This window comes from Callorhinchus milii, unplaced genomic scaffold (genome assembly GCF_018977255.1).
Source record: "Callorhinchus milii isolate IMCB2004 unplaced genomic scaffold, IMCB_Cmil_1.0 Scaffold28, whole genome shotgun sequence".
NCBI classification, from domain to species: Eukaryota; Metazoa; Chordata; class Chondrichthyes; order Chimaeriformes; family Callorhinchidae; genus Callorhinchus; species Callorhinchus milii.
This window is the reverse complement of record NW_024704769.1, coordinates 4,258,515-4,285,375: the sequence shown is the minus strand read 5'-3', so window position 1 is coordinate 4,285,375 and position 26,861 is coordinate 4,258,515. Positions and strand designations below refer to the sequence as shown.

The window sequence follows — 26,861 nt, the reverse complement described above, 5'->3', positions numbered from 1 at the left end:
GCGCGTTTCGCGGAGGCGGCGCGGGGAGCGACCAATCCGGGGGCTGCTCGCGCGGGCGGGTTTGAATCGTTTTGGCGGTTGGGGAGAAGCTCTCAGCGCGAGCGGATGGCGGCGGCGGCCTCACCTCACCGTCCGGTGGTACTTCAGGACCCGGTTCGCAGCTCAGGTAAAGGCCGCAGCCGGACACCCTTCTCGCACCTTCCGGGGCGCTGCGACCGACCGGGGGAGCAGCTCAGGCCGCCACCCCACACTCACAGACATCGCCCCCCCACACTCACAGACATCGCCCCCCACCCACAGACATCCCCCCCCCCACAGACATCCCCCACCCACAGACATCTCCCCCCCACACTCAGACATCGCCCCCCCACACTCACAGACATCGCCCCCCCACACTCACAGACATCGCCCCCCCACACTCACAGACATCCCCCCCCACCCACAGACATCCCCCCCACCCACAGACATCGCCCCCCACCCACAGACATCCCCCCCCCACCCACAGACATCCCCCCCCACCCACAGACATCCCCCCCCACCCACAGACATCCCCCCCCACCCACAGACATCCCCCCCCCACCCACAGACATCCCCCCCCCACACCCACAGACATCCCCCCCCACCCACAGACATCCCCCCCCCACCCACAGACATCCCCCCCCCACCCACAGACATCCCCCCCCCCACATCCCCCCCCACCCACAGACATCCCCCAGACCTTCTCCCGCCCCCCCCCCCACACACACACTCCCCCCCCCCCCCACCCTGGGTATTGTTGGGCCTGTAAACCCCCCCCACACACACACACACACAGGCACCACCAAGCCCAAGGTCTGTCGCCCCCCCTCAGCCTCAAAAAACTTAGTATTTGTAATACTATTATGAAACTCCGAGAATAAGGAGCCGCCGGTAATAAACTCTGCGGTTGATCCAGTGGTTTTGGTCAAAACCACTTGTTTACCAACATGAGCAGTGTTGATCACTCATAATTATTGCACTTGGACCCCGGCGCCTCATCACGTCTCCGAGACGTCTCAAAGCGCTCCACCGTATACACCGTACAACAGGGAATTGACCGCACTTTGTGGTCGAAACGCAGCAGCAGCCCAATTGCGTACCCCACAACCGGTCCAAATAATTTGAGTGTCCAAATTATTATCATTATTTCCTCTGAAGGGATTGTTACACCCGGAAAGCGATCCGCCAATCGACTAACAAACCAGGTTCCTACTTAGTGCTGGGTAAACAGAGGCGTGCGGAGTAAGGAAACTTGCCCAACGTTTCGCTCCGCCTGGGAATTGAAGCCAGGTCTCCCTCGCTTGCCAGGCAAATGAGTGCTTTGAGCACTATGCTACAGGACTCCCACCTCTGGAAAGCTCCGGTGCTGTTGTAGGTACAGATTCAAATGGTCTGTGTTATCATTTTCTCTTGGTTTTCTTTGTGAAACAGAACAGAGAAGGCAGCAGCTTCAAGAATATCTTGTGAGAAAAGGGAAATTGAAAAGCCAAGGCTCCAACGCCAGGTTTGTCTGCACAAATCCTCCTCAGGTGTTGCGTTATAGCATAACATGTTTATTGCAATTGGCTCTGATTGTCAAGAGTTTCAATATTTGATGCCTGTTTCTCTTTGTAACCCAGTGCACCTTTTCTAATGGGGGATTTTTTTCAGCCTCAATGGGTGTTTAATTGATCCAGAAAGACAACAACAAGATTCCATTTATAGAGCGCCTTTCACATCGGGAGGACGTCCCAAGGCACTGTACAGTTGGGTCAGGACCCGAGCAGTGGGGGAAATGGTCAGGGGGAGGGAAGGGAGGGAGCGAGGAGGGGGTAGAGAGTCGAGAGGGGAGCTGAAGGCACGGTCAAAGAGAAGACAACCCAACATTGTTAATGCTTCTGTCTAACTGCTCTAGCATATATATCCCTTACTTACATGTTTTATCTAAAGACCCAGAAAAAGTATTTTATAACCTGCGATTTTTATTTTTATTCCCTTAATTACTTATTAATTAACTAAAATATCCCTTAGCAAATCGGTTATATTCACCCAAAATCAATTTTTTTATTTATACGTTTTTTAACTAAGTCCATAAATCTGTCTGTCCAGCGCCGTGGGACGTCCTCTCAACGTGAAAGGCGCTATACAAATGTAATTTTGTTGTTGTTGATGGCTCCGTGACACTAGCCCACATGAAGGGTTCTATATAAACACAAGTTATTGTTGTAACTTTTACTTAAATCGTTTTTTTAATGGGGTCGGTTTAGTTTTTCTCCCTCTAGGATAAAATGACTCTGGTCTGCTGAGTCTGAATTCCTGGTGTAGATGGTGGTTTTTGTTTTACGTTTTTAATATCTAGAAGCAGTTGTGGTTTCAATTTGTGTGTTAAATTTAAATTACTGGAATAATAAAGTTTTGATTGTTAGTGTTGAAATGAGATCGTCAACTTAATGCCTAAAGCAACACTTTATATGTAGTGTGACGGACTGGTTTTTTTTCTCCTATCTGTAATGCCCTGAAGCTGTTTCTTTAAGTGTTTCAATTTTATTTCAGTTGTCTTTGAACTCAGACTTGCTGAGTTTAAAATAAATGGGAATTTTGATAAACTTCAAAGGCAGTGAACCCGTAGACCCCCGGCTGGAAGTTCTCGTTTGTGGGGGGTGGGTGGGGGGGTGTTCAGAGAAGCTAAAAGCCTCTAACCCACCTACTCTCTCAGTCCAGTTTCTTGTCGGTTGTATAAAACTGTGATTGCCATTTGGGTATGTAATTGAGAGGCAAAGCTCTAAAATTCAGCATTCTTACTTGTAAAATTTTGGACCCAATAAAATAGCTGCCTTTCACATTATTTTCATATTTGCTTTCCTCTCGCCCACTCTCTGTATACTAGGTATTATTTGGGGGACAGGACTAATCATAAGATCCAACCTCCAGCACCTCAACCCAAGGCTGCATTGGTAAGTAAGGAGTTTTTTTTTCCCCCCTCTCTCAACGTTGCTAACTTGTGTAGCAGGCCTTTCATAAGTGTCCAAAGGCTGTTTAACCTTGGTGACATGATGGGTGAGCCTGATTCTGACAAGATATGCGTACTCACCTTTTAAAATAGACAGGTTAAACTCCATCCCGATGTCCCTCTAACTCACCCCCTCTCTCACCTCTTTCGCGCTACGTCTCAAGACCTTCCTCTTTCACCATACCTTCAGTCATCTTTCGGCTCCCAACCCCTGCTTGGGTATGACGTCCGGAAATGAAAGGCCCTGTACAAATGTCAATGTGTATTAATAAAGTTCCATCAGCAGACTGATCCCTGATGGGTTGGGTCTGTTTTTTGTGGCTGTTTATTTGCTGTTTAATTTTCCGAAGAGTTGATCAGAAGCATTATAAACTGATGACCATTTGAAAAAAAAGTTTCATTATTTTGCACAACACTGACCGTATTTTCTGTTGCTGTTTCAGAGAGGTAACCCGAAGGGCGTTGTTGCCCCACAACCGAAGTTCAAAGGCACAACTAACCAAACAGCCACTAATCATGCCCGGCCTACTGCTGCCAAGTCCCAGAAGCAGGGCAATACTGCAACCAAGAAAGCCCTTTCCAAAGCTCTGTCAACTGCTGAGGAAAAGCCTACAGTGCTTGTTTTCCCTCAAGCAAGGAATGCCATCGCTCTCATCAAAACTGAAGACCCTTCATTTCCAGTGGAGTCCACTGAAACCCAGGCTGGTACAGAGATCGGTGCCATGCAGTGTGAGCAACCAGCAGAGTGCCAGTGTGATTCTAGCCTTGTGACTGGCACATCAACACAAACCAACAACCTCCTTCACAGATCAAGTGAACAAGCCAAGCAACGGAAAGGTGCTGCACAAACTCTTGACCAAGGCAACCGAAATGCTCGGTGCTGGGACAACACAGCTGTCTTCAAGGCTCCAAAACAACAAGCGTTAAAAAACGACCAGGTCCGATCAAACCGAACGAGCAGCTGGCGACAAACAGTCAGAATAGACACAGCAAATACAAACCGAGTTATTGGCACAGTCAAGGTGGCCCCCAGGGCAAATACACACAGAACCATTACTATAACTAAAGTGCCCCCTAGGTCAAAGACAAATGGAACCATTACTACAGCTAAGGTGGCCCCCAGGGCAAATACACACAGAGCTGTTACGACAGCTAAAGTGCCCCCCAGGGCAAATACAAGTAAAAACAGTGGCATAGGTAAGGTGGCCCCTAATGCAAAAGCACACACAGTTATTGGCCCAGCTAACATGGCCTCCCATACAAGTCACACCATTGGTGTGGGCAGAGTAGCTCCCAGAGCCAACAGAAATGGAGTGGAGGGTACAGTTCCCAAGCACACCGCCACAGTCTCTGAGCATGCCCAGCAATCTGCAATTGGAAAATCCACTAGGTTCTCGAAGCAGGCCACCGCAGGAACGAGCGCTCGCCCACCTGCACAGGCCACAGGAACCAAGGCTAATGCCTCAGCCATTGCCACTGGGAACGGACTAGTGAAAGGGCTGAAACCTGTTGCAAGGCCTAATTTAAGCTCAGCGTGGAGATTAATTGGAATTCCAGCAACCAATGTAAAGAGAAGAATTGGGGCGGAACATAGTAGAACCAAGCCAACAAGGGCAGCAACGGAGCCTGTCAAAGTCTACCGAGGCCCCAGCTATGGGAACATGCTATTACAAGAACAGGACGACAGAAAGTAATCCTTTTTAAATCTTTCATCAAGTAAAATGGTTCCGTGAACATTATTGATTCTATTTCCCGATGGTGTAACTTGGGCTTTTGCTCGCTAAAGTGTTAGGTTACTGTGGCAGTGAATAAAGCAAACCAGATGTTGGGATGTATCAAAAGATCAATAGCAAGCCAAAATAGTGGGGTAATCCTGCCGCTGTATAAATCATTGGTGAAACCATACTTAGAGTATTGTGTGTAGTTTGGTTGCCGCAGTATAAAAAGCATATTAGAGAAATCGAGAAGATACAGAGGGCAACCATTGTGGGAATGGAGGAACTGGACTATGAGAAACGACTAAGTAAATTTGGCATGTTCACGTTGGAAAAGAAAAATTTGAGAGGCGACATGATTGCTGTTTTTAAGATTCTGAAGGGGTTAGACAATATGATCATGACAGGCTATTACAACTGTCTGGAATAGTAAAACCAGAGGACACGACCTGCGATTGAAGGGGGTTAAATTCAGAATGAATGTACGCAAATACTATTTCATTGAGCGACTAGTGAACATGTGGAACAGGCTCCCCAGGGAGATGGTTGAAGCAGGAAATGTTGATTCTTTCAACAACAAAATTACATTTGTAAAGTGCCTTTCATGTCGGGAGGACGTCCCAAGGCTCTGGTATCTTCTTTCAAACACTGATTAGATGGTTTTCTTTTAGGAAATAACATTATGGGCTATGGTACTTAGGTAGTTCGGGACATATGTGCATGCAACCGCCAGGAAGGTGGAAGGCAAACTGGATGCATCTTGGTCTTTTCTCGTCTAGCATTTCTTATGTTCTTATGTTACATAAACTGTTGCGCAACTTAAGTAACTTTCATTTTTCTATCCTGAATTTGATTATCCACATCATTGCAGTTTAATGCATTTAATTCACTGTAATGTGTACTGACTGAGTGGTTCAGAGCTGTGTTGCAATGCACTGTTTATTTTAAGGTAGGGTTTGGAATCAGTACATCCACACAAGGGAAGCATTATAGCTGACTAGTTCATGGTTTTTAAATAAACTCAGCCATAACGATATTCCAGAAACTGAAGTTGTTCTAACTTGAATCCGTGTCAACAATAACAACAAATGACATTTACACAGCGCCTTTCACGTCGGGAGGACGTCCTAAGACGCTGGACAGTCAGGGATTGGGATCAGGGGTAGGAGGGCTACCAAAGGCACAGTCGAAGAGGAGGATCTTGAGATGGGCCTAGAAGGAGGCAAGGTTGAGAGCAAGGTGAAGGGACTGTGGGATGGAGTGTTAAGCACTCTGAGACGCTACCCTGCATGGAGGGTGCTATATAAGTGCAAGTTGTTAATCTGATGAGTTGTAAAATTCCTGCACAATGGGAACAGTTGATGTGTTGTCAGTATTGAGATAAAATAAACTCACCATCTGTCCCACCAGTTACTGTGATCTTCAAAGTATATCGATGTCTCTCTAGCTGGTTGTAAACTGGTTGGTTGGTTCTGAACAAAACAATTTAGTCAAAAAAGTGTGAAAGTGATTCCTTGTTGCCTGAGCTTTTGATGAAATAACAAGGTTTATTACTGCTCATGTAGCAGGTCCTTTTTATTATTATGGCTACCTTAATCCAAATGATGGCCACAATACACAATGAATAATCTTTACTTCTGTTACAGAGCTTTCACATTGGCTGATGTCCCAAAGTGCTTCACAGGATATACTGTAAAGTGCAGTAGTGACTCTGTTTTGTGGGCGTGAGCTCAGTGTTATAGTGTTGGCCACATGAAGGAGTTTATGAGTACAGTGTTGAGGACCCAGCACTGTTATAAATGAATGCAGCACTGAACTTGAGTTGGTATTGAGTCTTTGGTGCTGCAAATTACAGTAGTAACTCCTCTCCCTGTTTAATTGATGCTGATTCTCAATGCGCTGACAAGCTCTCGTTTCCCTTACTTGTTAATGTATTGCGTCGCTCTGAATCTTGCCATTAATGTTTCACCTACAGGAAAAAACTTGAGGCGTGGTTAGCTGCCAAGGGGAAGACATACAAACGGCCAGCCATGCCGACTCCATTAAGGCAGGCATCCATATCTGTGAAGAAGAAACTGGAGGATTCCTTCTGGGAGGCCATTGAAGAGGAGGGAGAGCAGAGGAGTCTGGCCGATCAGGTAGACTGTATGCTGGACAACTGTATGAAGCTACTTGACAAGGTAAATAATAGTACTATAATAATAGTAGGAACATAGGAACAGGAGGAGGCCGTTCAGCCCTTCGAGCCTGTTCCACCATTTAATTAGATCATGGCTGATCTGTACTTCAACTAATTCTTCCAATTTCCCACTTTCTCCCGATATTCCTTAATAATCTGACCTACCAAAAATCTATCAATGTATAATAATCCTTACATTTGATATGGCGTCTTATCACGTCTTCAAAGAGTCTCAAAGCACTTCACAGAATATACTGTAACTGACTACATTTTGTGGGGGAAACGCGGCAATAATGCACAGCAATGTCCACGAATAGTCGTGGATTGAGTTATCAATTTTTTTTATTTTAAGGAATTAAATGAGGTGAAACAGTAACTTCTCTCAAAGGATCCTTTCCTTCTCTGACCTATTTAGTTATAGCTCAGGAGGTCAGTTAATAGTTGGGATGTTCCTCCTCCAGCGATAGTCTGTTGGACTATACTGTCCCTCGTTGTGACTGAAATCTCTGTGGTTTGCTTTGATTTGTGTCAGGGCCATCCCACTGAAGGGGTGTGTGCGGTGCTGGAGAACATTCCCAATAGGGAGAAGTTTGCCAAGTATTGGATCTGTCGAGCACGGCTGCTGGAACTCACGGATAGCATAGACGCCGTCATTGCCATGTTTGAGCAGGCTGTCCATGCTGGTGCAAAGGTAACTATACACACAAACCCGAACCACTGAAAGATTGAAAGCGTTTCATAACTGGGATCTTCACTCTGCCTGGACAGGCACACAGAGAATACAAAGGCTGGCACAGATTGGTTGGGTGCAGCCTTGTATTTAAAGTGTTTTGTTTAAAAAATATAAATTCCTCCTTTTTGTTGCCCTCTTTGCTCGTCTTCAAATCACACCTGAAGACTTTCCCTTGGATGGTGCCTTCGGTCACCTCCCCCCCCCCCCCTTCCAGGTCGGTGTGTACACCATGTCACATTCGGCGCTCCGAGGTGCTATATAAATGCAAGTTGTTGAAGCAACTGCAGCACGTTTCAGATTGGGTACAAACTCAACAGAGCAACTGTACAGAATTTACTGCATTTAGTTGTAAAGTTAGTGGGGTTTATGTACTGAACCATGTGAATATTGTGTAGAACAGCTAAAGGGCAATACAGTTGGTCTCTGCTGCTTGAGACCAGTACCTATAATAATTTAACAATAAAATAAATAATAACAATAAAAAATAATGATTAATAATCCTTACAGCTGGCTCCACCACTGTTAAGCATTCCAAGATATTGTCTCCCGCATGAAGGGCAGTATATAAATTTATGTTGTTGTTGTTTGATACAGTGCCTTTCACATAGGAGGATGTCTCAAAGTATTTCACAGAATTCACTGTAAAGTTGAGTGACTGTGTTTTGCAGCACTATCAAGGAACTACCCATAACTACCTGACTTGTTTTTTCCAGCCTGTGGACCAACTCCGATCTGCCCTGGTCGATGTCCTCATGAGAAACACAAACTCACAAGCAGCCTGCACAGGTATGTTCATAGCCTCAAAGCCTGTTTCCCCCTCACTTCTGCCCAGTGTGTTACAGAGAAGTAAAGTGATCTGTTTTCCTTGTGATCGTTAGATAAAAACATCCCATCAGTCCCAAATTTAAAAAAACCCCTGTAATATTGCATCTCTTACACCACACAGCCTGCCTCCTGTTAGTGGGAATTCACAGCTACACATGGTTCAGTTTAGAGCAACAACTTGTATTTATGTAGCGATCACCCTTCATGTAGATAATGTCTTGGAGGGCTTCACAGTAGTGTGGATGTGCGGCAAACAAGGAGGTGTGTGTGAAGTGATAGGTTTAAAGAAACTTCTTGCCACAATTTCCCCAAGTGTAACGGGATGTGCTTCTCTGTTCAGCCCTCGCTGCCCCTGTTTCCACGGAGAGTACTGTTACTGAGCAGAGCCCGGGATTGGCAGAGGAGAAGCCAAGTGGCAGTGAAGAGGGTGAAGCCTCTGTGCCTGAGATACCACATATAGCAACACTGGGCATCCTGACTGGCCACAAAACCCAGCATGGTTCCTGCATCATCAAACACCGAGTCACTGCCACCCCCCGGGTTCAAAGGTAAGAGAATCCAAGGTGAAAACTCTTGACTGTCCAGCGCCTTGGGATAAATAATCCTTGCATTTGATACAGCGCCTTATCACGTCTTCGAGACGTCTCAAAGCGCTTCACACAATATACTGTAAAGTTAATTGACTGTATATTTTGTGGGGGAAACGCGGCAGCCAATTGCGCACAGCAGCGTCCCATCCACAGTGGTGTTGAGTTTCATACTGGTTCAGTGAGCAGGATCACTGAGTTTTCCTTCACATGGAATGCTTATCCTTACAGAGGGAAAGAGAAACAAGCCAGCAGTCAAACCGTTGGCCGGCAGAACCTGAAGTTCCTGACTCCGGTCCGCCGTTCTGTCCGGATCGAGCACTTGTCTGCCTTGTTCCCCCCGGGGCTGAAAGACCACGATCCCTGTGTGACTTCCTTGGGTGAGCTGTTGGCAATGGAGGACGTGGACATGTTTTTTTACAGAGAGAACGAGACTTTGCAGGAGGAATTGTAAAATATATATATATATTAATTCAGCCAATTTGTGTAATATACAGTAGAGCTGGAGGTGGGGAGGTCCAGACCGTTGCCATAATTTGGAATGATCTGCCTGAAAGGGTAGTGAAGTGATAACAGCTTTTAAGAGAGAACTGGACAGGTATCTGGGGAAGACGGGTTTGCAGGGTTATGGGGAGAAAGCTGGTGACTGGGGTTAGTGAGAGTGACGCTCTGTCAAAGAGCCGCACAGACTCGATGGACCGAATGGCCTCCTTCTGTATCGTAACATGATATGAATCTATGAATAATGGGGATACGCTTGTTGTTCAGCGCTTTTGCACTCACATAGAAAGACAGCCGGCTCACTCTGCGCTTCAAAACACATCGCCATTAACAGGTGCATTGCTGATTTTCTGAGCAATGTCAGGGTTTTGCGTTCCGATCACACTATAACTAAAGCTGCGTGACAGCTAATCTACATATCCAGGCTTTGGTGTCTCTTTTTATGTAAAAAAAAATGTGTTTATGAACTTGTAGAATGAAGCAATAATAAAATTTGTATTTTATGAACCATCAATCTTCAGATTACCCGGCAACACTTGGAAAAAACACTTTACCATTGCTTAATGTGTATGGAAATGTCCCTGTATCTGATTGCAATCTGCACTCTTCCCCGGAAGGAACCACCCGGCTTATTTAATTGTTACTAGGCACTGATTTGCAAGAGCCGAGGCCTGGGGACCTCAGAGAATATGTTGGGAGTTTAACTAGCGAGAACCTCATCCAGGTCATGTGGAGCTTTGGCAAATAGATGTGTCCGCTGCGAGAGTTGACTGCTTTCCAAGGTGTTCAGCAACATGCGAGTGACGGAGCCCTCCCTTCCTACCCCAATTTTATCTGGGAGATTGTTGGCCAGGCCTTGCATTTGTTATATCTTGGTGCAAAGTACATGCATTCTGAACAGCAATTTACATTTATATCTATAGCGCCTTATGTCGAGATGTCTCAAAACGCTTCACAGGATACACTGTACAGTGGATAAGCTGGGACTGGCAAAACATGTGCTCACAAATGATTCCTTGAAACGTCTCCCTCTTGTGGCTCTCATCCTGAAAAGCAAATCATTTGTCAATGAATAATAATCCTCGCATTGGATCCAGACAGGAGGATGTCTCAAAGAGCTTCACAGGATTTATTGCAAAGTGTAGTGGCTGCATATTTTGTAGGCAACTTCAGTTGCAATATATGCTCAAAGGTATCTGTCCCCCCGGTCTGGCTCAGTTATTAGCAATCTCGCCTCTGAGTCAGAATATTGTGAATTCAAGCCCCACGTCAGGATTTGGAACCCACAACCGCCTAAGCTGACTCCGGTGCACTGTCGGAGGTGCCGTCTTGCGATGTTTGGCCATCAGGGAGGGGGGAGTACGCGATGGAGGGGGGATCTCACGGCACCTCCATACGGAGAGGAAGGTTGGCGGCGAACTAAGACGGTGGAGGCCGGAAGCAAGAGAGGTGGAGGAGGCGGAACGAGCGGGCGGACATCCAGAACACCCTGGACGGATGGTTAGGAAGAACGTCAAAGGCCATTTCATCGAGGTGGCCGAGTCGGTACCGAGAGCTGCGTTCCCCCCCAACGCACAGTCGCTACAACAATTATTAGATCATCATTATTATTAACAACAAACACCGGAGCGCTTTATAGTAATAATAATAATCCTGGCATTTGATATAGCGCTTTTCACGTCGGGAGGACGTCCCAAAGTGCTTCACAGAACACACTGCAAAGTGAAGTGACTGTATATTTGTGGGCGAACGCGGCGGCCGATTGCGCACAGCAGTGCCCCACAGACAGCCGCGGGTTGAAGATGACCAATTTATTATTGCCTTTTGGCTTCGGAGGGAGTATTATTGGGGGCTATTATGTGTGGGGGGAACTTGCCCGAGGCCTCGCCCTGGGCCTGGAACCGAACCGAGGCGAGTGCTCTAACCACTGAGCTACAGGAGTGGGGTGTGTGTGGGTGGGGGTAAGTGAAATCTCGCGAGATCCGGCGGCTGAAACCTCGCGAGAGCTGTAGGGGGGGGGGCCTGAAAAAGTCTCGCGAGAGCGGTGGGTGGCCTGAAGTCTCGCGAGAGCCCCGGCCGCAGAGCGAGTGGTGGGGGAGGGGGGAGAGAGGAGAGGCTGTGGCGGCTGAGCTGAGAGCTAAGATGGCGGAGGGCGACAGCGGGAGCGAGAGAGGCGGCGGCGGCGGGAGCGGCGGGGCCGGGGGGGGCGGGGGCGGCGGCGGCGGGAGCGGGCTGTTGCAGCAGCAGCAGCAGGAGACCCAGGAGCTGGCCTCCAAGCGGGTGGACATCCAGAACAAGCGCTTCTACCTGGACGTCAAGCAGAACGCCAAGGGCCGCTTCATCAAGATCGCCGAGGTGGGCGCGGGCGGCAACAAGAGCCGCCTGACCCTGTCCATGGCGGTGGCCGCCGAGTTCCGCGACTACCTGGGCGACTTCATCGAGCACTACGCGCAGCTCGGCCCGACCGACACCTCGGACTCGGCGGCGGGCGGCGGCGGGGGCGGGGGGGGCGGCGGCGGCGGAGGGATGAACGCGGACGAGCCGCGGCGGGCGCTGAAGAGCGAGTTCCTGGTGCGGGAGAACCGCAAGTACTACATGGACCTGAAGGAGAACCAGCGCGGCCGCTTCCTGCGCATCCGGCAGACGTTAAATCGAGGCCCGGGCTTGGGGGGCGCGCAAGGCCAGACCATCGCGCTGCCGGCGCAGGGCCTGATCGAGTTCAGGGACGCCCTGGCCAAGCTGATCGACGACTACGGGGTGGACGAGGAGCCGTGCGGCCAGGCCGAGCTGCCCGAGGGCACGTCCATCACGGTGGACAGCAAGCGCTTCTTCTTCGACGTGGGCTCCAACAAGTACGGGGTGTTCATGCGGGTGAGCGAGGTCAAGCCCTCGTACCGGAACTCCATCACCGTCCCCTACAAGGCCTGGTCCAAGTTCGGCAGCGCCTTCAGCAAGTACGCCGAGGAGATGAAGGAGATCCAGGTAACGGGGTGGGGTTGGGGGGGACGGGGGGGGGCGCCGAGGTGGTGGTCGTTGTTGTTGTTGACGCCCACAAACTGGGCTGCGCTTATATATCTATATATCTATATTTAATGATAATATATATATATCTATGTGTGTAATAACCTCGTCAGGTCCCGAAGCGCTCAGCAGAACCCGCCGCGAAGCCAATCGGCGGCGGTCTTCGCGGGCCGATCGCCCCGCAGAAGGGGGGGGTGGGCGCGCCGTCCCCGCTCGGCCTCGGGCGCGTCCCCGGGAAGGCGTCTCGGCGGAGGCGTTCGGGGCGCCGGGTCAAACGGCCGAGGCTCTCTTCTTGTTGCTGTAATAAATTGGTCACTTCAACCCACGGCTGTTTGTGGGGACGCTGCCGGGCGCAATCCACAAATATACAGTCAATTCACTTTACCATCTATTCTGTGAAGCGCTTTGAGACGTGTAGAAGACTTGAGAAGCGCTATATCAAATGCCGGGGTTATTGTGGTTGTAGCCTTTTTTATGGGGTTCGGTTCCATGTTCTGTTCTACAAACCACAGTCGCTCCGCTTTACTGCGAACCCTTTTGAAACGTCCTCCGGATGTGAAAGCCGCTCTGTTGAAAGTAATGGTAATAATAATTATCCTTGCGTTTGATAGTGCGCCTTGTCGCATCATCGCGATGTCTCCCAAGCGCTTCACAGGATACACTGTAAAGTGTAGTCACTGCGGGCAGATGCTGGGTGGTATTGCATTTAAAAGGGCAAATAGTTGGGGTTAATCCTGCCACTTTATAGATAATAATAATCCTTGCATTTGATACAGCCTTATATCATCGAAGCGCCTCACAGGACATACAGTAAAGTGTAGTGACTGTGTATTTTGTTGGCGAAAGACGGCAGCCGGTGTCCCACAATATCCCACAAACAGTGATGGAGGGAGTGACCAATTCTATTTGGGGGATTGTCAGTCAGGAGACCGGGAGAGAGAAATAGTGCCCGTGGGATCTTTATCATCCACCTGAATAGGCACAGGACAGGACTGGAAGTTGTAGAGACTGTATATTTTGTGAGGATAGAATGACAACTCTTTGCTTGTTATTCAGCCTTGATCTGAGATTAAGACCATACAAATGTACATTGATATGGAGCCCTTCATGTATTGATTACGTTTAACATTTAATTAATCTGAGACGCTAAAAGGCCTTATAATCATCCTCTTCCTTGCATTTGATATAACGCCTTAAGACGTGCGTGAGACGTCGCAAAGCACATTTTAATAATAATTTTAATAATCCTTGCATTTGATATTATGTCTTTGAGATGTCTCAAAGCGCTTCCCAAGTTATACTGTAAGGGGAATTGACTGTATTTTGTGGGCGAAACACGGCAGCCATTTGCGCACAGCAGTGTCCCACAAACAATCGTGGAGTAAGGAAACTTCCTGCCCAGGAATCAAACCCATCTCCTCTCGCTTGAGAGGCGAGCACTCTAACCACTGAGCTACAGGACTCGAGGGCAATATTCCAAAAGGGATATCGAGCCGAAATAGTGGGGCAATCCTGCCACTTTATAAATCACTGGTGTGACCGCACTTGGAATACCGTGTGCAGTTCTGGTCACCGCAATATAAAAAGGATATTGCAGAAAATGAGAGGATACAGAGGAGGGCAACTGACATGATTGAGGGGATGGAGGGACTGGAATGCAAGAAATGATTAGATAAACTGGGCACGTTCATGCTGGAGAAGAGCAGGTTGAGGGGCGACGTGAAAAGCGCTATATCAAATGCAAGGATTATTATTATTATTATTAATGTGATTGCGGTGTTTAAGATTCTGAAGGGACTGGATAATGTAGACCATGATAAGCTATTTTATCTTGCCAAGAACAGTAGAACCAGAGGGATATGGCCTGTGATTGAAAGGGGATAAATTTAATACAATCTGTGGAGGCGCTACTTCAGTGAACGAGTAGTAATTGTACAAAACAGGCTCCATTGGTGGAAGCAGAAAGTGTTGTTTGTTTCAAGAGCAAATTAGATAGAGAATAATATCTGGGGATACAGTATATAGGTTGGGACACAACATGTCAAACGACTGCCAGGAGGGTGGAAGTTGAACTAGATGGACTTTGGTCCTCTTTTGTCTAACAATTCTCATGTTCTTATCCAGGACAAACACCGGGATAAAATGCTCTTCGAGAGGCGAGGAGGAGGTGGTGGAGGAACCGAGGATTCTGATGGAGAAGATGTGGACGACGATTGAAAAGAGGGAGAGGAAAAATGAGTAATGGTCTTTTTACAAATGCTTAAAAGATTAAAAATTAAAACGAAATCAATCACACAAAACAAGACAAAAAAAAGAAAGAAAAAGAAAGCGAGAGAGAAATAGAAATCAAATAACAAAGAGTTTAAAAAAAAGATTTGGGTTTTATTCGGGACGATTTGAATATGAAGAAAAAGAAGACGTTTTATTAAAAAAAATCAAATAACAAAGAGCAAAAGATTTGGGTTTATTGGGTCGATTTGATTGCGATTTGATTTCGATTCGATTGCAAAGAAGAAAAAGTTTAAAACCGAAACACAAAAAAAGAAAAGCCGAAGACAAGCTAAAGAGAGAAAGAGAAGGAAAAATGAAAAAAGAAATCAAATCGATAGTTTTTTTTTGTTGGGGAAACACCGTTATATCACTGAATTGAGCAGTCAAAAAGTCATCTTAAAAAAGGAGGAAACAAACGGACTTGCAACTTAAAACAAATAATAAATATATATTATTACGAGCGAGAGAGGGAAAAAAGAAAAAAAAGCGATTTCTTCAGAAGGAAGATGTGGATTTGTGCAAAATACACACTGTTATTTGTGGAAAAGCGTCGTTATCACTGAAACATCAGCAATTCAGACAAGCAAGAGGAAAAGCATGAGTTTTAATAATAACACACACAAAAATAAGAGGAAAGTTCCTATAAGGGGAGCAAACGGAAAAAAAAATAAAAAGAGGCGAAAAAATATGACCTCAACAGGAGAGAGAAAATGATTTGAGGAAACAGGATCGGATCACTGAAGCCAGCAACGATTCAAGAAGATGTCTTTCCATACGAGGCAAAAAAGGTCTTATGGGGAAAAAAAATTTAAGGTTATTTTAAATACTGGACAATCGAGATGATTTTTTTTAAGACAAAAAGTTGTTTTCGTTGCTATAATATTTCTTTATATCTTCTACGATAAAAAAAATTATCTTGTTTCTTACGTGGAAGATTGCAACGGTTTTTAAATTAGAGAGAGGGAGGGAGAGGGCAATAAATTATCGAGGTTTAATTGCTTCCGTTAATAGAGTGCGGAAGGACAGTGCTGGTTGCAGATAGTTTCTGCTGTCACGGTTAGCATGCAGTGAGGAGTAAGATGAGTTCAGAATAAGGAGAATAATGTGGCCTGTTCTGTTTGTGAATTTGTTCCTTAAATCGTGCAGTTTACAGTATTTTGGGCTATGTTAATTGCTTCAGTGTAGAAATTCTGCTGCTAGTCTGAACATGTTAACCTCTTAGTAAAGACTTCTTGTAACTAGCTCTGCAGCTACTGTGCAAAGCAGGCCGATGAGACAGCATGTCAAGCCTTGTAAGACGTACTTTTTTTGTTTTTTTAAGTTTTATTTTTTATTAACTGATATCCAGACAGTACGAACTGACTTTTCCAGATTTGAGAATGTGCATTTGCTTTTAAATCAAATTATTGTATCACAAAGTTACTTCGCTTACTTAAACACCCCCTTCTATTTCCCAAGAAAGAAATGTTTATGTACTGCACGCCACAAAACTACTTAGATGTTGGATAAGATAGGTAACAACATTGATCTGTTAACCTTAGCACAAACCATTGCTATAAAGGGATCAATAATTTTTCCTTGTGTTTTTTTTTATTTCAAATAGTGCAGGAATGTTAGTTTTGGTTTATTTTCGAGTTTGGTTTTTTTTGGCCGCCCTATTTATTTATTATTTTGCAGTATTTTCCCTTTGAAATGCTCTGAATGGTTTCGCTAAGAATGGAGGCATTTCCTACCTGATCGTGTGAGTTGCTGGTTTATATGTGATGCGTAATTGTGCGAGGAAACACCCATCTCTGCGAAACAACTTATCTTTCTCTATTTTTCCCCTCAAAAAATCTCCTTTTAAAACTCAACAACAACCCTCCCCACCCCCCTGAGCAAGAGCTCAGTGTGATTGTGTTCTGCGTTGTCTGGCTGGGTTTAAACTAAACGTGAGGGAGCAAGAGGAGGGTTATGTTTCAGGATATGTGCACCTCCTCGCGTTTCACAGCTGAATGGCTTAGAGTTTGAACGTTGGGGGAAAAAGGAATGTCGGCACCTCCGAGATCAAGGACACCGTTTAGAAGCTTTGTGCGGGGGGGGTGGGGGTGGGGGTCGTTGTTGTATAACTTTAAATCTGCCACGTAGGCTCAGGGCAGAGTAAGTAATATTTTTTTTGTGGGTGGGGTATTTGGTTGAGAAATTTGAGGCAATAAAATCTCCAGGGAGGGAGGGAGGGAGGGCGGAGGGAGGGGTTGGGGAGCGGATGGGATAACGATCCGTACAAGATAGAATTGGCCAGGGACAATTTGATGCGATGTGAAATCTGGTCTGAGAGAACGACACTTTCTTGGCTGTGCGAGATGTGTTTGGGGGTGGGGGGAGCAGCTCGCCGCGTGTTCCTGTTCTCCCGAGGTGTGGTGATGGTGAGGGAGGGTGGGTGAAGGAGTGTGAGAGCAGCTGAGCGCTGGCAGAGGCGCTGTAGGAATGGACGGACCCACAGGATCTGATGGAAGGTGCTATCACTTTGTCATTGAGTGGACAATGTGAGAGTTTTCAGCTTTGCCTCCTGGTTGCTGTGTGGTGGTGGTGGGGGCGGGGGGGGAGTGGCTTTGTTGAGTGTGTTTGACTTCAACAGACCCTGCCATCTGTTTTGCCCCCCCCACCCCCATTCTCTTTTCCCCTCCTCTCCCATCTGCTCTCCTTCACCCCCCCTGCCCCCCCCCCCCTCCCTCAACCCCATAGAGTCAGGGAGAGTCCATCCACTGATTGAACCCTATTCTTTTGGGGGTAACCCCCCCCCCCCCCCCAGTATTTCCTTTCACCCAAATGAGTTTCCCTGTTTCTTCACAGCGAAGAAAGTGTTTTCTCCTGACACAAGTGCAATAGACTCCTTTTCCCAATGGGATTTGTTTGAAACTATGAGCTGGATAGGGAGGGGGGTGGGGGCTATGCTTACATAGACAGTGAGGCCGCAGTTTTCTAATCTCTTCGTCACTTTGCGGGGGTTTCCAGCCCCCGGTGAAAATTATTTTTGCTTTTCAAATTGTTCACGGCGGCTGATGAGATCTCAAACGGCCCGGCTTTACCATCGAGAGTTTTTATCTTCCTTCGCTTCAGAGAGAACCACTTCACAGGGATATTTGTCAAAAGCTTGATGACGTGTTGATTAAAGGGTCGGTTATCTGGCTAGCCGGCTTTTTTTTCTCCACACACGTAGGGAGGTGTTCGACCTTAGTGTGTGGAAACACTCCATTTTGGGGGCATTTCCCCCTCAGGCAACACACTCCAGTCCGCTGGCGTGCTCCGCAGTGCCCCGTATAGCAACTCTACGGGCAATAAGAAGGTCAAGGCTTGGGTGCTACCAACTGCAATGCAAGTCGCTTGGGTTTTTTTTTTGACTTAAAGGGAGCCGTTCCAGCAAAGAGACACTGAAGGAAGATCTTTTGACCAATTCTGAATTCTCTTTCTTCCAAAAAAGTTAGGCCCCCACATTTGCAGGATTTTGCTCCCACAAGCGCACCACATAAAATGTCCAACTCCAATCAGACTGGCTTGAAAGCGGTTCTGTTGTCAGAACCCGAAGCAGAAGGAAGTTGAATTCTCTCTATAAGACGGCCTTTTCAGATTTCCTGTTGCAAATTAGAATTATTTACTCGAACGTGGGAGGGGGGGGGGTGGGGGGGTGGGGGGTGGAGGAGGAGGCGGGTGGGGGAGAGATTACCAGATCCTCTAGATTGATGTTCTCAAGGCTGCAATTGAAATTAAGGTGTATTTCAGAAAATACTATTGTTCTATGTTATGCGGAGAGCTAATGTATAGAAAAGGAAAAAATTCTTATATTGTAGGCTTCTGTGCTGGTTGTCAACATGTTTCTCAGCAATCGCAGGACAAAGTGATTGGAGCACAGACTAAACTAGTTTTACTAGCGGAACCAGGACACTGGCACCTTCAGTGCCCACAGCTACGAGGTCACCTACCTTTTTTTTCTCCCCCGTTAATGTGGTCACACAATCCACGACCGTTTGTGGGAGGGACTCCTCTGGGCACAGTTGGCTGCCGCGTTTTGCCCACAGAATATGCAGTCGATTTACTTTACAGTGTATCCTGTGAAGGCGCTTGGAGACGTCCAGAAGACGTGATCAGGCGCTGTATCAAATACAAGGGTTATTATTATGTTATAATTCCTCTCTCCACCACCCAAGAAAAAAAGCTTGTTCTTTTTTCTAACGGGTTATTCAGTTAATCAGTATCTTTAAATTTGTTTGAATTACGCCTTCTTTTTGACACCATTATAACTGCTGGAACTGTTCGTGTTCATTTTTTTGTTAATCTAATCAGCTAATCACTGGCTGTGCACGCCAACCCTTGCGTGTTAAGAATGGAGATTGGAACTCTGTAGTCATAATTAAGAGGTGACCTGACCTATAGCTGTTAGTTTTATAAGAATTTGTTGGGCAAAGGAAGATCGAGGTCCACCTAGTTCGCCTTCCACCATCCCAGCAGTCGCTTGACATGTCGTGTTGTGCCCAAACTCTACAATAAGTTGTTAGTCTAACCAGGGCCTGTTTCACTGAGCTGCAGTTGGGCTGTGGCTGAAGGTGCCTTGGGTTCATGGGCTGCTTGAGTTCCGCTGGTGAAGCTTAACGTGATGATTCTGTGCTCTGCACGTGGGACTGTTTCTCTGCAGGTGTGCAGACAAGACAGGCGGGTACATCAACTGAGGGCTGTGGATAGACTTGGTTCAATGGGCAGGCCAGAGCTTGGGATGTCATGCTATGAAATTGCCAACAATGCAGTGGGTTATCAATCCAGATTACACACAAACCCTTCCATATCCTATCCTTTTCAGGGTTCAACCTTTGTTTCCGATGGCTGGTCTCCTGCCTTGAGTATAAGATTCAAACCCAGATGCCCGGTGAATGCTTAACTTTGCTGCTCCCATTTAGATAAGATTTTTGCCTCTTGATAAACAATGGAATTATACTTTGGCCGCTCTGCTAATAGGTTGCTGCGATTCAAAGCGTGGCTAACTGGGGCTACTCTCTGCCGGTTTCTCATTCTGCCGGTTTAACACAGTGTCCCTCGGTACTTTTTGGTTAGTTAAAATGGCCCAAGTGATAGATCAGGGCACCCCAGAGTGTGGACGTGCAGCAAAACCTATAATATATCCAGGTGCCTGGGAGAATTTCGCAGTGAGCCCTTGAGCCCTAAACACAGCGTGTTGGTGTAATAATCACATGGTGCGATTGGGTCAGTTTGTTCCCAGTAAGAAAATTAAGTCTTTTTCTCCTCCCACATCAAACTCCCAGTAAAATTACACCTGTAAAACCTGTGATTTTATGCTGGATTTTTGAGTCGCTGTGGAAATGGCACCCATTGTGTATAAATGATCGATATTACCTTACACGCAGAGTAGAGAAAAAAATATTAAATACCTGATCAAGTTCTAGATATTTTTGTAACTAATTTTTGTAATTGAAATTTTGCTATTTAGCTCCTTGTTATTTCCAGTTATTAAAAATCTACTGTTTTACTTTGCTTTTCCTTCTTCCCGCTCGCCTGTGCTCACACTCCCAACTTTCTCGCTGCCTGAAAGGTCACGCAGTTGATCTGCACCCTCTGGTCTCTGTGCAGGAGGCTGTGCAAGCAGTTACTAGCAGAGGTGATGGCCTGGTTGAGTCAGGCTTTAGGGAGGGCCCTTGGCATCTCCGCGCCTGGTGTTTCTCCCAGAGGAGATAGTCGTGTGTGTGGGATTGCAGTTTAACCAGTCTCTATCCGGCAGCTTCAACAGGCGGATGAGGCAAACAGTAGCAGAAGACAGAGACGGGCACGGCTTAAGTTAGTGTCTTGCCATGAGATAAAGGTGCTTTGGTCACTGGAAAGAGTTTGATTCCTGGCAGAGGTGTAAGAGCTCCCAGAGCATAACACTCCACTGTCTACCTCTGTCCCCGATCCTGGTACCCAGTCGAGAGGAAACGCAATGCTAACTAACTCATCACTCTTTGAGGAGATGTTTTCATCTTCAATATGGTGCTAAAGTTCTCACCCCTGCAACTATCCCACCAATAATCATGTTTTTACAGTTGAAAATACAAAGCGGGTACCAGGGTCAGTCCCTCAGTCACCTCCATGTTCAGGGAACCATTGGTTTCCCCTCACTGAATGGGCGGATAAATACATCCTCTGGTAATAGTTGTCTGTCTTAAACCCTCCAAACATCTCTCTTCTCTCACCCCACCCCCACCGAACACAGGGCTTCCCGCAAGGGTGAGCATTATTCTAAAGACCCTGTGATGTTCCCTCAGAACACAGGAAAAGCTTCCATTACTAAACCCGTCTTAGGCTCTTTGTGTATGGCTGACAAAAAATGTTTTGGGGGAAAAAAAGCAAATTGTGTTAAGCCGTGAATCTAGAAAATCTTAATGTAGAGTGTTTAAAGCAACAGAGCAGGTAAAACAACACTGGGATCAACATAGAAATGATTCTCGTCTCTCTGGGGAGGTGGGGGGTGCTGATTGACGATATTAGGAAGGGAGTGAAATCGCGGCACAGACAGAAACCACTTGGGCCCTTTTCAGTGGTGGCGACCATTCCATTCTCCCGTTTTCTATCATTGTTGACGTACCATGACATCCCCAGTTCTCTAGGCCTTTACCCAACTGACTTGGTTTTGTAGAGCTGTGCGCCTAGCTACCTCTCTGATTTCCGTGTTATATTTCACTTGAAAACAAAACTGTACAGACACGCCTGCTCAAATTTGTTTTGCTGTTGTACATTAGGCTCATACTGAGACGCAGTTCAAATTAGTGACGAGTCCATAGTTGCTTTGGTTGATGATGCGACAAATGACCGAATATTTGCATAATATAGTTCAATATGTACTGTGAGTCTTTTTATATAATAGATTTTTAAAGAAATTTACATGTTTGTTACCCACTTCCGATCATTAAGTGGCACTGTATTAATGGTCCGTGTTGCTTGGGAGGTCAAGGGAAAAGGGGGAGAGAGAGAGAGCCTTTGGGAACGGTGGGAATGGGTGGACAGATGGACGGGGGTGAGGGGGGAAACCTCGCCTGGGTTTGGATTACGTTTTATCGCCCGCTTTTGGGAACATTTTGAGATATTGCGGTTGTTCGCTGGGGTGGGGTGAGGAGAGCAGAGCAGGCCTTAAACATCATCTGTCTACTTTTCTGAAAATGACTTGCTAACTTCGGGTTGACAATCAGATGCCAGAGATTGCCCCTACACCCCCCCCAGGCCTTTCTGTGGCAGTTTGTTCACTAGAGTCTGTGGTTTAGCCAAGTCTTGAGCCCAGGACGGGTTCACTGCTCTAGAAAGGCACTGCTGGGTGTGTACACTGACCCAGACCCCTGCCCGCACACTGGGCAAGGCGCCTCTCTGGGGAGCGTAGAGCGACGCAGCTCTGGGGACTCTTAACACCAATGTTGAGGAGTGGGGGATTGAGAAAAGGATTTGGATGTGAGGAGGACACACGATGTGTTCCTTTTAAGACCTGGGCCGGGCAGGGCAGTGCGAGAGCCAGGAAGGGAGCTGGTGGTACAGATCTCACGTGTGTAAAAACCTCAAGACGGCGAGAAACCATTCAATCAGATGTGTCTGTAAGTTGTGAAGGCAGCTTCCTGCATGTCAAAATGGTGGCGCTGTGTTGGCTGGAGGGTCAGGCAGCCCTGATGGTTGTCTTCCTCGTGAAGTTAAGGGGTTGCTCTCGCTCTTGGATCTCGCCAGACCTTCGTAAACGTATTGTTAACAACCCGGAAAGTGGCGAAACCTTTCGCTTGACCTCGAAAGCCGATATTTCTCTTTTATCACCTTTTTTTCCTTCGAAAAGAAAACAAAACACTAGTAAATATGACAGATTCTGTGTGCAACTTATTTCGAGGAAAAAAAAACTGCGACTAAAGACTTTGGTTTTAATTCAACTGCCTTTTGAATTCTAATCTATCTAATCTATCTACCCCATGTTATGTTTGCTTGTTGTGTTTCAAGTGCCTACTGAGCTGAATGGGCGATTTAGGCTTCCATAAAGGCTTTGATGCATTAGAGGAATAATAATGGAATCTTTCTTTCTGTTTAGTCGCTTGATTCCCGCACTCACTTTCAGCTTGATGTAAGAGATGCTGTGATGACATAACTATTTCTGTTTTTTGCTGTTCATAGTGTGGTAACGTAAGCGTATTATGATACAAAGCATGAGCTAAGACCTGGGGTAACACAGTGGAGGAACGGAGGGAGGGTGAGGATGTGTGTGAAATATTCAGAATTTTCCATCTTCCACCATTTTAAAGCACTCACCACAAGACAGCTGTAAAAGTGCCCGCTAATTACTTACACGTTGGTATACTCCACCGTCAAGGGCTGGTGTATTCAGTGGTGAAGTTAAATTTTAAAAAAGGCCCAATTAGAAACAGAAACCTAGGTACAGGAGGAGGCCATTCAGCCCCTCAAGCCTGGTTTGCCATTCTGTAAGGTCATGGCTGATCTGTACTTCAAGTCCAATTCCTTTCAACATCGAGGGTCGTGTTGACGGGCAACCATTCAGATCGTTTGGGGAAAAGTTCCAATTTACCCACCAGCGGAAAGGTTGCTGAAAATTGCCAACCTTCTTTTTCCTAAGCTGGCTCTACTGTCTTCCCGTTCCCCAGTCCACTCCACCACATCGGCCTCCCGATTGGTTTGGCAGAATCATCGACGAATTGGCTCCTTACCCTAGGAATTTCTCAACACTAAACCGTGGCCAGTAACCGGACACACACAAGTGGGAAGCAGCCATTCTCTGGATCACATTGAGCATCTTTGCACTTTAGTGTCACGTCACCTCCCGTAGCACCGCTCACTCCTTTGATCTGTCCTGTCCTAACCTTGTCCTGCCTTCACCATACAGGTTAGATGCCAGGGTTTAAATCTGTGCACTGACAAACAATAAGAGCACAAGGGAAGGTGGTGGGTCTTTACCCCAAGGCTGGGTTGTGTGAGTGAGTGAGTGAGTGCAGGCGTGGGTTGCAAACGGGAGGAAACATGTTAAAGGCACGAGCGGGGGGAGAAATGTTTATTTTTTTATACATAGAGCACTCGAAGTTGGTGCGCAAAATATTGTATTCCACTTGAGATATTTTAAAGAAGGAAAGAGAGGGGGGGAGAAAAAGGAACATTTTACTGCATTTTGTGGGGGGGAGGGAATCTGAGGTGGGGGAGGGAATCTGAGGCAGTTTTACCGTATCAGCCGTGGCCCATACTTAATCTGCCCTCGAAGTGTAGTGACTGTTGTGCGGGAACAGTAGGTAGGTCAGGGCAACTATCTCCACTGAGACTGAGGTTAGGGGCGATAGAAAAGGCAGCAAGTTACCTCCAGTGCTTTGGTCTTTGTAAAGATGCCCTTGTTCAAAACTGCCACTTAGATTAAAAACTCGGCACGGTTTAAGAGTCCCATTTTATTCCTTCCTCCAACAGAGGGAGGGAGGGAAGGGCGGGTTTAAAAGTCATGATATTCCTTATGGCTTTTGACCACAATCTCATCCTTGTCAGACAGACGGACTTGACTGACGTAATCAAATCTTCACTCTGTTTCTTTTGGCCACAGTGTAATTGAGGATTCTAACCTGAGGGTTTTTGAGACCAATGGATAAACGAAAACCCCTGTGACTTCCATCGGTTGCATCTGTTTCCTGGTTGATGTGGTTTTTAATGTGTTGCCTCCATATAAAAACAAAGGTGTTAACTGGAGCAGTGACTTACTTGCTGTTTGTAAAAGTGTACCTGAAGCATTTGTGCATGATGTTGCATGTGAGTGAGCAGATAATTTTGGGCTTGCACACCGGTCGGTGTATATGAGTGCTGCCTGTCGAAACAGTTTGCAGTATTTATTCCAACTCCATTTTTTTTGTTAACAATGAATCCACCTTATTTGTTACTAATAAAAGCGGCATTACAAAGATGTTTCATTTGAAAATCAAGTGTCCTGATGGAACCATTTTCACTCAGGGGGCGGTCGATCAATCAATCCTACCATTTCTATATATATGAGTGTGCGTGTGCACCACATTAAATGTTCTGCTTGCTCTGTCTTCACTCCTACGCTGTTAAAAAGTTGAAACGTTGAAAGGACGGACAGTGCTTCACGAGAAAAAAAAGCCATACATCAAAAACAGCCGTGAGGGGAGAACAAACAGCTGAGTGCAGCTTGTGCGAAAATATCAGTGAACCTCAGCACACTTCTCTAGCCAGTCACAAACTCGAGCAACACTAGTCTAAAAGCTGTGAATGTATTCCTTACTGACTGCATTCCCTTCCCTCCTTTGGCTCACACATCAAACTCGGAACACTTTTTTTCAGTGTGTGAGTTTGAACGTAAACCGATAAGCACACCCAGTCCTCCCGATTTTTTTTAATTAAGCAATAAACAGCAAACGCTGGAAACGAGCGACTTAAAAGAAAAAAAAGTATAGAGCTAACGCCTCAAAGCTCTTCATACAGTAAAACTGGCATAAGTCTCATCTGTATAATCGCTTAAGTTGTACATCTGCCCCAAGCCCTATTCAAGAGTTTATATTCTATGCACGTTTGACAGAGCTCATACTTTGCATAAATCATTTTAAATGTGTGTGTTATGCCTTGTGTGAGGTTCACTGTGATAACTCTGCTAGTGATTGTTTTTGTAGGTCAAAAACCCCACAAGGTCATCGTATTGGGTATGACCTTCTCTTCTGTCAGAGGTGAAACGTTTGGCTGGTGAGAAATCTGTTCAGGATAAGAGCAGATGAATGAATTCCCCCCCCGCCCCCCAATTCTTGTCAGAATAATTCTCTACCAACACGGGCCAATTCAGCTCAAAATGATGGCTTCTCCCGGTTTTATTATAATAATCCTTGCATTTCATATAGTGCCTTATCGTGGCTTCAAGACAGCTGAGTGTTCCTTGCGTCCCACCTACACATGGAAATCCCAGAGATAGATTGATGGAATGTGTACTCTCCCTAATTCCGGAGAGTATTAGGCGCAGGTTGGCAAGAGCCAAGGCTTGGGGAGAGCCGGAGTGTGTGTTCGAGGTAACTGCTGGAGGCATGTACATATAATCCGCTAACCTGTAAACTCCGATATGGCAAAGTACAGAACTAATCCTCCCAGTAATCTGCAAACCATGTAGTTCTTTCAATTGTCTGTCAATCAATGACCTTTCCAGCTGCCTGGAATAGTATTTCCCTCTCCTCCCCCACCTCCCAACACATCTTATCCTCAACACTAGTACATTTTACTCACTCACAGAAGATTCAAGTGAGAAGAGAATATAGCTCTCGGGCACATTCTCCCGAGAGCAGCAATCAGAACGAGAGGGAGGTTGGTGCAGAAGATGGGACTTATTAAGGATCTGGGTGTACACAGGGCAAGTCGAGCAGCGATTCCCTTCCCATACTGCGCTGTTGTTAACCCCGTGCAAGTGCACTTGTTAAAAGTTAATTTGTTAAACACTAGCTCAGCCATTCAGAGAGGCAGCAAAGTGAAACTGCAGCTTTCTATATTTAGCGCTGTTGCTATGGCAGAAATCTGCCTCCCGCCTCTCTCTCCATGTCTTTAAGCTGAAGTTTCAATGTGTTAGCCAACCCCCTCCCACTCCCCCTCCTTTCTGCATCAACCCAGAATTCTGGAGTAAAATCCTGCTTGTCCTGCGTGCAGGAGCAAAGCCAGTCCCATTTGCATACGGCACAGAATTACATCATTTGAAAAAAATCAACTTTGTGCAAGCGGTTAAGAGTGATCTGCAGTATTTGACCTCTGCGCCATTTCAGTTGCAACTGAATAAATGAATAAATGAATGAATGAATGAAGGGAGATTTATTGAACTTCAAAACGTTGTGCATCACGGGAGCTTCGCTTCTTTTCGCCCACAAAACACACATTCGATTCACTTTACAGCATAATCCTGGGGGAGCCCTGAGACGTCTCGATGACGTGATAAGGCGCGTCCTCACATCGCAGAGAATATTAGCGCTATTTCTTTAGGCAATAGCTGCACAAAACAACTGAT

The 26,861-nt window shown here is 46.3% G+C and overlaps 2 protein-coding genes across 2 annotated transcripts; both read left to right on the top strand.

The window, feature by feature from the left end:
- The first annotated feature begins 59 nt into the window (after positions 1-59).
- LOC103187801 (cytoskeleton-associated protein 2-like) lies at positions 60-10,471 on the top strand. Its single transcript, XM_007907462.2, has 9 exons — positions 60-166; positions 1,450-1,522; positions 2,885-2,951; positions 3,451-4,697; positions 6,698-6,902; positions 7,434-7,592; positions 8,348-8,420; positions 8,800-9,007; positions 9,278-10,471. Exons 1-9 carry the CDS (start codon positions 106-108, stop codon positions 9,498-9,500), a joined length of 2,316 nt encoding a protein of 771 aa, XP_007905653.1. The 5' UTR covers positions 60-105; the 3' UTR covers positions 9,501-10,471.
- A 1,177-nt stretch (positions 10,472-11,648) lies between these two features.
- Positions 11,649-16,412, top strand: LOC103187830 (transcriptional activator protein Pur-beta). The gene is made up of 2 exons (XM_042344549.1): positions 11,649-12,529; positions 14,693-16,412. The coding sequence occupies exons 1-2, from the start codon at positions 11,690-11,692 to the stop codon at positions 14,783-14,785; spliced, it is 933 nt and encodes a 310-aa protein (XP_042200483.1). The 5' UTR covers positions 11,649-11,689; the 3' UTR covers positions 14,786-16,412.
- Positions 16,413-26,861: the final 10,449 nt, after the last annotated feature.